At 37.9% G+C, this 13,100-nt stretch overlaps 1 protein-coding gene across 4 annotated transcripts; it reads right to left on the reverse strand.

Moving 5' to 3' along the window:
- Positions 1-395: 395 nt before the first annotated feature.
- On the reverse strand, positions 396-10,872 carry LOC137032850 (piggyBac transposable element-derived protein 4-like). 4 transcript variants are annotated; one of them, XM_067404822.1, is made up of 4 exons: positions 10,495-10,872; positions 4,605-4,798; positions 1,607-2,836; positions 396-1,328 (listed from the first exon to the last, which is right to left on the reverse strand). In XM_067404822.1, exons 1-4 carry the CDS (start codon positions 10,780-10,782, stop codon positions 890-892), a joined length of 2,151 nt encoding a protein of 716 aa, XP_067260923.1. In that variant the 5' UTR covers positions 10,783-10,872; the 3' UTR covers positions 396-889. The 4 variants fall into 4 exon arrangements, with proteins under 4 accessions (XP_067260923.1, XP_067260925.1, XP_067260924.1 ...); XM_067404824.1 differs by having other exon boundaries at positions 9,747-10,628; XM_067404823.1 differs by lacking the exon at positions 10,495-10,872 and adding an exon at positions 8,329-8,812.
- Between the last annotated feature and the right edge of the window lie 2,228 nt (positions 10,873-13,100).

Genomic DNA, 13,100 nt, shown 5'->3' on the forward strand with positions numbered 1-13,100 from the left:
ACTGCCATAAATTTAAAATATCAATGTCTCGATTTGCATTGAACTTTCAGCGCTGTAACTTTGCAGATATTGTTTATGCTCAAGCCGCAACATTACACAATAACTAGAGTTAAAAAGTGAAATCATCAGCATTGGAATACTCTTGATCATTTTATCATACACTTTAGACTAGCAATTTGATTTTATTGACCAAAAACATCCTGAATTAGTATATCAACCCACCCAAACACATACTTCATCCTATCATTTCACTTTATCTATATTCTTATTGCATTGCTCATTGTTACTTGCTCATTGTTACAGTATGTGTTCTTTCAAAATATTCAATCATAGTTCACATACTGCATTAAAACTCAACACAAGTATGGTTAAAATGAGGATTTTATGTTGTTTCAGTCATGGTGTCCATTGTGATGTAATGTGAAAATTGTAATTAAAAAAATAGTTATTTTAATTTTTTACTTCAAATCTTAAGTTAATTTCTAAAGTAGGTATTAAAAAAAAAAAAAAAAAAAAAAAGAAGAAGTCTGAAGTCCCTTCAGACTGTTGAAGCAAGGATTCAAACAATTGGTTTTTTTTAAACAATCGCTAGGACACATTTCTCAATTTTTGGGTCACTTTTTCAAAACTAAAGCCCATTTCATATGCATGTTGATAAAACTGTCATGAAACAAAGTCGTAGGTACATTTCCAGTATGTTTTATTTGTAATATTTCATCATCAGCACAAGCAGCCATTGCTTCAATTTCTGTGGATGATGATTTGGTCATGTGTGAAAAGTCAAACTTTCCTCTTACTTTACAAATGTAACAAAACAAAACACATTTAATTTAAATAGTCTGATAATTGGAATCAAGCAATGCACCAAAAACAGGGGTTGAGGGATAAATCAAAAGCCTTGTTTTTCATGCCAATCATTGAAACAGTCCCTCTCAGGCTGAAAGCACAACATCACATCACAAGTCACACACATGACTGGAGTTGTCTGGTTGCAAAGCCTGCAATTCCTTCTACCAACATTGTCCGGTGTGATGTACTTCGGCTTGTGGAAAGGAGGAGGAACTGCTGAGGAAGAGGGAGCCGAGGAAACTGGCGCTGAATCCTGAGGACCCAACTCTGCCAGCTCCAAAATAAGCACCTCCAAGAATGTCTTGCGGGTCAAAGGCTTCTTGTTCTTTCCCTTGGCCATTAGTTTCTGCATGATGAATGCATTCTCTACAGTGATGTCCAAAAAGTGATAAAAAATACATTGATACCACTTTTTTGGTTTATGTAGAGCTCTGTAATGACCAGTAATGCAATTAGGTGGATCCACTGCCTCCATGTTCCTAAGTGGAAATATAAAATGTATATTTCAAACTCAAAAAAGATGGAGTAAATTACAAAAGCTTGTTTCTGCCATGGAATAATAAAATAAAAGGTAATTTCAAATTTATATCTCGCAATTCAGACTTTTCTTTTCTGAATTCCAAAAAAATTGAGATAATTTGGAATTGCAAAAAAAAAAAAAAAAAAAAAAAAAGGATTGTGATATAACAATTCACAATTACTTAATGCACAGATACTATAAAATTACAAGGAACATCCCAAAATAAATTGTACTAACCTGTTGTAGTCCAACACCACAGCTGGAATGGGGACCTCCACAAGTGTTCGATGTGCATCACCCTTCACCTTCCTCTGCACAGTATCACCTTTATAGGCTTTGTGGAAGGTGGAACACATCTGCACTTCCTGTGAGTCTTTCCACTCAACAAACAGGAGCTCGTCGTTCCTAATCCAACGCATGGTGCCGCGTGGAGCGTTCCTTGGCAATCTGTTCACAGTTGTTTCTGGGTAACCTGCCCTGTTTGCCCAAACAGGGCCACAAGCCCAGATCTTTTTACATAAGAGGTCCCTGAAGAGTGTGGGACTGGTGTAAAATTTGTCTACAAAGAGTTTGTACCCAGAGCCCAACATATTTTCATCCACCAATGCCATAACAGACTCGTAACTCAAGCCCTCGCTCTGTGACGTACATGACTTCCCCTCGTAAACAAAGAAGTCCCATGTATAGCCGCAGCTGCAGTCTGTCAGTGCAAAGAGTTTGTACCCCATGTTTGGAGATTCGTTTTTCATGCATCGCTTGACTCCAGTTCTAGCCTCCGATGTCACCATTCTTTCAACAATGGTGATGTTCTGGAAGGGATGAAAAAACGTCTTGCAGGCCTCCCTAATGATTTGATACAGGGGTTGAATTTTACCCAGCCGTTCATAGGCTGCTGTTCCCCTCCTAACATTGTTCTTCTCATCCTCCCTGCTGTCACTTAGATGAAGAGCTTTGGAGATTGACAGAAATTTCTGGTAAGACATGATTTTTGCAGGAAATGACAGACTGAAGTGCTGGGACACACTCCAATAGTCAGCTAGTGAAGAGCACTTGAACATGCCCATGTAAATGACCAGTGCTATGTACGACTTCAAGTCGTTTTGACAAATGTTTTCCCACACCTTGCCCCTTCTCTTTTGGCACTTAGCTCCATAGCCATTTGTGTGCCCTACAATGGTCTGCAACATTGTTTTAGGGAACAACAATTGAAAAAACTGCAGAGGACTGCTACACCTATTCTGTAAAATCTGAGGGCCAGGTTCCTGGACAGGAGTGAAGTCTATACGAGGTGGCTCTTCATCTGCTTCATCTGAGTTATGCCACCTTTCTGTTGATACACCAGAGAAATCATTTTCACTCTCTCTGCCACCTCCATCAGCAGAAGATGAAAGACGGAATCGCTTTCTCTGTTGTGGGTGGTCCTCTGAATCACAGTCCTCCTCTGGTGGGTAAAGGTCAGATGAAGGTCTATTACAAGGCACAAAAACAAAAAAAGATTAGCAACGTACTAAAGTAAAATGGTAATTTTGGTCTGTCCATTCAGTTGTGCATTTTTGTGACTTTAGAACTCCAGTCCCTACAGTTAAAGGAAGAGTTCACCCAAAAATGAAAATTATCCCATAATTTACTCACCCTTAAACCATCCTAGGTGTATATGACTTTCTTCTTTCAGCCGAACACAGAGTTATATTAAATAATATCCTGGCTCTTCCCAGCTTTGTAATGGCATTGAATTGTGTTAAGTGTTTGAAGCTCCAAAAAATGCATCCATGCATCAAAAGTAATCTAAAAGACTTCAGTGGGTTTATAAATGCCTTCAAGTGAAACTGTGGCTTTTTGTAAGAAAAATATACAGACTGTATTTACAACTTTATAAACTATAATCACTGGCTTCTGCACATTCAAGAGTTGAGTTCCGCCGGAAGGGTGACCTCTGACCTGACGTATGACGTAGACTCCATTCAATGCCATTAGAAAACTGGGAAGAGCCAGGTGATTAGTTAATATAACTCTGACTCTGCTCGACTCAAAGAAAGTCATACAGACCTAGGCATGAGGGTGAGTAAATTATGGGATCATTTTCACATATACTCTAGGTCAGGGATGGACAACTCCAGTCCTGGAGGGCCAGTGTCTTGCAGAGTTTATCTCCATCCCTGATAAAAACTCACTTGCCTATAACTTTCTACTAATCCTTAAGACCTTGATTAGCTGGTTCAGGTGTGTTTGATTAGGGTTGGAGCTAAACTCTGCTGGACACTGGCCCTCCAGGACCGGAGTTGTCCATCCCTGCTCTAGGTGCATCCCAGTTCACATACTTGTGTGCTATTCTATACCATTTTGAAGTATAAATAGTGTTCACACACTGAAAATTAAAAGAAAAAGTGCACTTTCAATACCCGGATGATGCACTTTGAAAAAACTAAATCTGGAATGTTGGACACTTCATGCATTCAACTGTTGCAGCTGTCAGAGGGGCTATCAGACTAAATGTCAAAATAACCTAGTAAAATTCATATACTTCCCAGTTTTGTACATAGTGCATAATATAAGTGCATAGAGCACTAAACACCAGAACAGCCAGGTACAGGAACAGTTTCTTTCCTCAGGCAATCTATCTCATGAACAGTAGTTAAAGGTGCAATATTTAAGAATTTTGCAGTAAAATATCCAAAAACCACTAGGCCAGTATTATATATTTTGTTCACTTGAGTACTTACAATATCCCAAATGTTTCCAAATTGCAATTTGAACCAAGGTGATGTAAAGACCACATGTCCCAAGAATCCATGCTCAAACTTGGCATCATCAAGCTACACCTTTGTTTTGAATAGGCCTCTTACATGTTGCACCTATAATGCCCCCGCTGGCAATAAACATACATGTGCAATACACAACATTATTTATAAATATATTTAACACAGAATACCTAATTCACATTTCCTTATCTGTAACATACATGTTCTTACACATACCGTCTAATTTTTATATATTGTGTATCTTGTTTATTTTTATAGGTTGTACCTTGTGTTTAAAATATTTTTATATAATGTTATTTCTTATTTACTTACTCTATATTTGTCTATCTTTATTATCTGTGTCTTTTCACTGTCATTCTGTTTTTACTGTGGAAGCTTGTGTCACCAAAACATATTACTTGCATGTGTAAACATACCAGGAAAATAATAATAATAATAATAAAAATGTAATTAAAAAAAAGTGCAATAAAACTCACCGATCGAGAACAGGGTCAAGACCATCAATAAACATTTCCTCTGCTGTGCTGTCCACACTACTGGCCACACTGTCCTGGTCACAAATATCAAGATCTTCGTCACTACTGATTATAATATTCTCCGCATCAATCGTAGTTTTTTTCTTAGCTTCGGCAGCAGAAGCGAGAAGTTCAGCCACTGTCGAGGTTTGCCGCTGGATTATAGCAGGGTAAACAAAAGAGTTAGTGGAATGTCTGCTAGAAGATTATCACATGCATCTATAACCAATTATAAGATATAAACAAACCAAAATACAATATTTTTTTTAATAGGAAAAATTTAAAATTTTCTTAATAGGAAATCGAACTTGTTTATGAGAATCAGTTCTTTCGACCTGTTTGTTTGAAAGAACCGACTCAAAATACAACTTTTATTTGGAACAGCATACTACTTCTATCATATCTTCCGTGTATCAGATTCAGAACATAAAACAACTGAATTCAAGGAATTAAAAACTTAAATAAAACTTGTATTTACATTAATTACTATCATTTACATATTCTCAACTACAAAAAAAAGTTCTAGTATATTATTTTTAAAACTGCAGTTTATATGTTGTTATACAAAACGATTTATGTGTGTGTTGACAAAACTGCCATACAGACAAGTCAGCATTCACAGACGACATTCACACCTTCACTATAGTATGTGTTTAAAGAGGGAGCAGTGCATTCCTGAGGGCATGACAAGTTATTCATGACAAACCTGGACATGACATGTATTTATAATAAAATTACAGTTGTAAAAACATTAATGATATATAATCCTCCTTATTAATAAATGATACCTTTATGAAAATGTAATTTACCATGAATTAACTGTAGTAATACTGCAGTAACCATGCTTAGTAAGCACGACTGTTATAAGTACTATGTTATTTAAATCCATTTAAAAGTTATCTGTGATACTTGCTTAAAGGGGTCATGAACTGCATTTTTTTATTAAAGGTCCCGTTTGTGTTTTTTGAAGCTTTGATTGTGTTTATAGTGTGCAATATAACATGTGTTCAAGTTTCGCGTGTAAAAAACCAAAAAATTGTAACCATTGATCTCTAAGTACAGCGTCCCTGGGAAGGCCAAACAAAGGTGATTGGACTGCGGGATGAAAATAACACCATTTCGACGACATGGCGACAAACACACTCTACAAACGCAACTCTTCTCCGTGGGAGCGCAACAAGACCACGCCCCCTTTTTTGTGTATTCCTGTGGGCGGAGGTTAGTCAAGAAACTGTTTTAGTGATGTCATTAAAGAAGGAAGTAGAGGGATGTAGAACAAACTGGCCGTTCGATGTAGGCGACTTCTGTTAAATAAAATATCTCGCTTGGCATTGAACTTTGAGCTTTAAAATTTTACAGATTTTATTTATACTCTAACAACAACATTACACACTAACTAAAGTTTGAAACATGGGATCACGAAGAACGGGACCTTTAATGTTTTCTGAGGTCCATTTATAATGTTAGCATAATTTAGAATATTACAGTAGGCTATTTTCTCTCGTTTTTGACTAAATGCTTCGTTTTGATTAAAATGTGCTGCATTCAAGACGTGGAAGTAAATGCCCACTGCTACGACTGAGTAACAGTTTTGCATAGCTAAATAATTTAACACCCTTGCCATTACATGAGAGAAGATGTTTTGAAAACTCCCAATGTTGAAAAATGGCAACTGGTGAAATTCAGCCACATGTTAGAGCCGGAGTCTGATTCCGAAATCTGAAGTCAATGAACCTATACCTCAAATAGAGAATACTCTAGTCTGCAACAGCATGGTAATCTCCTATGTATTTGAGGTGGTTATTAAATTATATTATGGTTAAAGATGTTACAGAAATATGTTTATCTCATTACATAGTTTGAACATTTGCCAACTGTGCAACATTTATGCACATTACATATGCTTTTATAAGCCTTGGTTGGAGAGACCCGCAGTCACAGGACAGAAGTGAGGGGCGGAGCTTATACAGTCTTTCACATGGATTTAATGAGATCTACAATATTTTTTTAAATAGTCACTTTTCTGTTCATATATGCACAAGATATCACAAACATTGTGTTTGTATCCATGGGGGACCTAGTATGCCCCATTTTACAAGACATAAAATATGTCTCTGATGTCCCCCTAGTGTGTATGTGAAGTTTTAGCTCCAAATACCCCACAGATATTTTTTATACCATTTTAAAATTGCCACTTTTGGTGAGCCAAAACGCACCGTTTTTGTCTCTCATTATATGCAAATGAGCCAGTGCTCCTGTCCCAGCCTCCTTTCAAGAAGAGGGCAGAGCTTCAAGAGCACATGCTCCAGCATACCATCAACAATAAAACGAAATCTGCTATTTTTAACTAGGAAACTCGTTTTTATGACAATTCTGATAGCATGTGAAGATAGTGTCAGTGAAACCTTTAGCAACATCAGCCACAAGCCCTTTCAGAAGGGCAATTTGGAAGGACTTACAACATATGGCGTGATACTTACTTTGTGTGGATCTGAAGTTTGCGGACGCAGCGTTGGTATTGACCCATATTTCAGAATCAACCTTTGTGAAAATCCAGCGTTGAAAAGACCCTCGTTTGCAAAGCAGTCCGGCGCAAAATGATTAGCGCAAACATACAAGACTTTAACTATTTTCCTCGGGACATTTCCTTTGAAAATGAAATTTAACCACGATGTCCTCTGTGACTCAGATTGCGGAAGTCTATGGAGACTCTTATGTTCACTGGTACATCCCAAAACATGACACTTGTAATGCCTCTTTGGCGCAGACATTGTACAGCTACAGTGAGGATACCGAAATGGCGAACTCTGTCTATTTGCCAATAGGGCAGATAGTCATCGGTGGTGGGCGGGGCTTCTCCCTAAGATGACATCATTGTAGGGGGAATCTGAATCAGCTAGTTTGAATTACTGCTTTTGATTTATGGGTATTATAAAACAAATGAGGGAGTGGATTTTTACCATTATAGGCTGGTTGTTCTCACACACTGTAGACACACAGTGTTCAGTGAATTTTGCATAATAGGTCCCTTTAAACATGATTAAGACAATGCATCGAAGTGCCTATTTAAAATTATATTTAAATATCAAAATCCATGTGAAAATAGCTCATATCTAATAAAAGAAAATTAAGCACCTCACTTCCGTACTATGGCTGCTTGTCTGAAACTGCTGGCACTGCTACTGGAGCAAATAAAGTTCAAGCAGTTCTTTAGTTGTGTCCCAAATGACGCACTACACTTATACACTGTACTCAACCGTGTGGTGCATGAATTCTAAAAGGTTTTGTCATTCATCATTGGGGTCTGATAGCACCGCCCCCTCCTTTACGTAATTAAAGCTGCGACAGATGAGTACATGAAGCTTCTCAACATTCCACAATTCTTCGCTTTTAGGTTAATTAAATTCATATTCTGGCTATTTTAAGTGTGCTATAGTGTGAGCACACTACTAGCACTTTACCACAACACTGGCACGCACGATTTGAGTTACCAGTTATAGCTGACAAAAGGATAACGGTGTTTCGTGTAAACTAATTCATCATTTTTAGTCAAGTAAAAACGTATACATTTATGTGCATTTGTGGAAACTGTGCTGGGTTGTTGCCTAAAAACGTATAACTACTCATCAAACGATCTGTAAAAGACAAAGCAATAGTGACGCATGGTAAACATATTGTTACTCACACATGTGTGTTGGGGCATTACTGTCGGCTCCAGTATAGTCGGCACAGCATCATCTTTTATTTTCAGTCTCTCTGAAAAGCCTGCGTCGAACTGCGACTTGTTAATAAACGAATCCGGAGTAAAATGAAGCGAACAAACAAATAGTGTCTTATTGACGCGATCTGGAACTTCGTTAAAAATAAAGTTCATCCACGCTTTACTAACGTTAGGATCACGGGGAAGGCAATGCAAAGATTGTGCTTTTCCACAACTTAGTACTGCACAACGTCTCGTAATCCTCAGAGGCATCTCTATCGTTTCGTTGCTCGAGTAATCCTGTGTTTGGGTCTCTCGCGCATTTGCTCTTCCTACTACATGCGTGAATCGGTGGGCGGGGCGGAACAGGCAATGACGTAGAAGTAGGCGTTAAAGGATTAGTTCACTTTCAAATTAAAATTTCCTGATAATTTACATTAAATATAAGTTTTAACCATAAATGCTCATCTTGAACTAGCTCTCTTCTTTTTTATTTGAATTCCAGCAGTGTAGACGCTGCTAAGTGTATTACTGCCCTCCTCAGGTCAAAGTTTGAACTAATTGTTATTCTTGCACTTGCATACTGTACATGACAATTTAGCTCAAACTTTTCCCTGAGGAGAGCAGTAATACACTTAGCAGAGTCTACACTGCCGGAATTCAAATAAAGAAGAAGAGAGCTAGTTCAAGATGAGCATTTATGGTTAAAACATATAACTTTTTTTTTTTTTTTTTAAGAAAATGAGTGATGGTTTCTCTAGATAAGACCCTTATTCCTTGTCTGGTATCGCTGTAAACTGTAATTTTGACCTTCAACCATTTTGGCTCCATTGAAGTCCACTATATGGATACTGGAATGTTTTCATCAAAAACCTTAATTTCTTTTTGACTGAAGAGAGAAGGACATGAACATCTTGGATGACATGGGGGTGACTAAATTATCAGAATTTTAATTTGAAAGTGAACTAATCCTTTAATCTTCTGTCTTTCTTTTGAATAATAATAATATTAATAATAATAAGTTTTTGGACTAAGGAGGTGGTTTTGAGTTCTGAAACTTACAGGATGTTTTTAAAGTACAATATACTCATGTGTCAAAATATCAAGGGGAATTATTTCTCAATTCATGACCCCTTTAAAAGTACCCGGTTTCGGATTGAAAGGATTCCCCTGCATCCCTAAACAGTTCCTCCCCTCCTTTTAACGAGCATACTCTGCTCTGATTGGTCAGATGGCCCAGTGTTTTTTGAATTTCAGCTACGGAGGATTCGTTAGTTTGTATCATTGATTTAGCACAACTATTTCGAGAGATAGCCGGTTAGCAGAGGCCTACTGTGTATAAAACACAAAACTACGTATTTTGAACACTCGCCACAAAATATATACATCATAATCATACTTACAGGTTGTATTAAAGTTGATCCAGAGGCGCAAGAAGGCCCAAATAATGTAGGTATTCCCCCATCTTTAATGAATAAACGTTTTGCAAATCCCGCATTGACCTCGGAGAGATTTGAGAAGCAGTCGTCCGTAAAATGACGGGAACATAACAAAATGTTGGGGTTAAACTGCTGTGGTACCATTGTAAAAATGAATTTCAACCACTGACTCTTCACATCCTCATCCCTTGGAAGTCCATGCAGCGTGGTTTTGCTTTTGCAGCGCAGAAAACAGCGTCTTCTCGACATGTCGACAACACGAACCAAACTCTTCCAGGTCTCAGCTACAACTACAGGCAGTTCACAATAGGTTCCTTCTTTTTGGAGACATTTGTCGTGCGCTTTTGGTTTACTAAAAGAGGCATGTTAAATGCAAATGAGCTGCTGCTCCCGCCCACCCGCTTTCCCTGCTACTGAATACTGGAGTCTGTAAACCTGAGTCGGACACTGAAGAAGAAAAGTCTCCGGCAAAAGTAATAACTTCATGGAGAATGCACGAGAGCGATTCTGAATGCTTTGTTGGCGAATTATATAATTGTTGTAGAGTTTTTCATCCGTTTCGCAACACACACTAAATACTGTAAGCCCAGCTAACACAAAGAGATATGATGTATGTAACGTAGTATAACTTTTTCGGGGGGGGGGTTATGTTGCGTTATGCTCATTTATTAATTATTGTACACGCACACGTTAATAAAATATCGATACTTACGTCTTCTGGACGTGAAGTTGGAGTACGGACCGTTGGTATTGATCCATCCTTAATTAACAACTTTAATGCAAATCCTGCCTTGTACTGACCCTCGTTTACAAAGCAGTCTGGCGTAAAATGGTTAGCACAAACATATACGTATTTACCTATATTTTTGGGCGCATTCCCTTTAAAAATAAAGTTAACCCATTGCTTCTTCAGTGGCACAGATGCCGGAAGTAAATGAATGCTTTTATGTTCATTCCTACAGCCGATAACATAACATCTTCTACTACTACGTTGAGACATTTTTGTATTACTAGCTGCTCTAGCAAGGAGATAATCATAGCCACTGTAGTGTGTAAGGGCAAAATCTTTAGATATATATACCGAGGCGTGATCTCTTTTTCTTCTTGATTTGCGGCGGTTCGCAACACCAATGTACATTACCGCCACCTATCTCTCGACTGGACCATTGACACGCTACTACGTGTGCCTACTTTACATCAGTGCATATTCAGCCCCCGTGGTTATATAAAAAATATTATTATTGCTATAATTTTATAATAGTAATAATATCACCCTTATACATTTATACCTGTAATTCCCAGATACTGCAACTTTAATGAGGTTCTGGATCTAAATCTCTTTCCCTTGTATATTCATTTCCCAAACAAACAGTATTCATTGCATTCCTGTTGAATGTTTAACTATTAAGTGCATTGTTCAGCTCTGTATGTCCCAATTTTAGGCTTGTTATTATTCTCTCCTAGTCTCTGCTCTCACCTGATAATATTCCCACTCCTGGCTGAATGAAATACAAATGTCTGCCTTTTACTTTGGTATCCCAATATAATGTTGCCATTTATTATGAATATTCTTTTTGATTTTTCATCTAATTTCTGACCTAAAGGAATACTGATGTCCACTATGTCTCGTACTTTAGCCCTGTTTTGCTAATGCATCTGTATCTTCATTACCTTTCAATTGCACTGTAACTCATGAAGACTGTACACCAAAACTTTTTTAGCACCAAAAAAGGTGCTATAGCACTAAAAGTTGTTCTTGGCTGGTAATCATGGGGAACCACTTTTGGTGCTATGTAGCACCATATCTTTAAAGGTGCTCTACAGCACCTTTGTCAGATGGTGCTATGTAGAACCCATAAGAGGTGCCATATTGCATTTTATTTCTTCAACAAAAATGGTGCTAAACAGCACCAACAGTGGTTCTTTGGCTCGTAAAGAGCCTTTAAAGGGGCTTAATATGGTTCTTTGTATGGCAGTGGTGCTATATAGCACCTTAACCACCCCAAAGAATCACTGAAGAACTGCTGAAGAACCATACAGGGGCTTAAAAGGTTCTGTATACGGTAGTGGTGCTATATAGCACCTCAGTCATCCCAAAGAACCAGTGAAGAACCACTGAAGCACCATCTGACATGGTTATACACGCTTGTGTGTTGCGATATTATTGTCGGGTTCAATATAGTTGGCATGGCATCCTCTTTTATTAAAAGTCTCTTGGCAAAGCCTGTGTCAAATTGTCTTGTTTACAAAAGACCCCACCGTAAAATGTACAGATCAAATAAAAAGTGTCTTACTGACATCATCCTGCACTTAAAATAATGGAAAATATGGAAGGCAGTCTGGCGGAAGCTAGATATTTTACCTTATAAATTGTTAAATTTGGATATTTTTCTTACACAAATGCATCACTTCGCAAGACCTTTATAACCCCCTGGAGCCGTGTGGAGTTTGTTTATAATGGATGGATATGCTTTCTTCAGCTTTATACTTGTTCCCAATGTCATTATAAAGCTCGGATGCATCAGGTTTTTATGAATATAACTCCGATTGTGTTCATCAGAAAGAAGATAGTCATATACACTTAGGAAGGATGGCTTGAGGGTGAGTGAGCTTGGGGTAATTTTAATTTTAAAGTGAACTAATCCTTTAACAGCAATAATACTCTCATTGTCGTGGTAACATTTCATTTGAAGATAATTATATGCTCTTTTATTGCTTCCTTTGTCAAGTGCGTTCTTCCAAACGGCTTCATTATTACCCACAAGTGCCCTGCTTCCTGCTCTGCCCCTTCGGAGTGAGTAAACAGGGCGCTAAACTCACTTTCTTTTGGAATTTGTCCAATGACTTTGGTCACAAACAGTTCATATGCTTTCTTTTTCATGTTCATTCTCCTGCTCTGCTTTCTCTTCTTCTTCTATAGGAGTACCCTCAAGTTGAGCATAAATAGGCGCATACCGCCACCTATACTGTGCTGTAGGTCTAACATACAGATGATTTCCTATGTCCAGACTGAAACTTCTCCTGTTCTTAGATTTAAATTTTGCCAATTCACCACATCCAGAATCAGCCCGGTATTCTCTCTGGAGTTGAATCCATTCATGGTCAAGTAGATACTATAGATAGATGCACAGTGATCTTATTAATTGCACACCTATTAAAATGAAACATTTGTGGAAACAAAAAAAAAACAGTTAATATGAAATTGCACAATCTTCACTACAGAAATGCATTCACAATATCACAGCTATGACAAAGAACACGTGTGGATTAGGGTCACGGAAAAGACCCACCACTAATGCACAGGCTGAAAGTGCAAAC

This window comes from Chanodichthys erythropterus, chromosome 12 (assembly GCF_024489055.1).
Source record: "Chanodichthys erythropterus isolate Z2021 chromosome 12, ASM2448905v1, whole genome shotgun sequence".
In the NCBI taxonomy this organism is placed as follows: Eukaryota; Metazoa; Chordata; class Actinopteri; order Cypriniformes; family Xenocyprididae; genus Chanodichthys; species Chanodichthys erythropterus.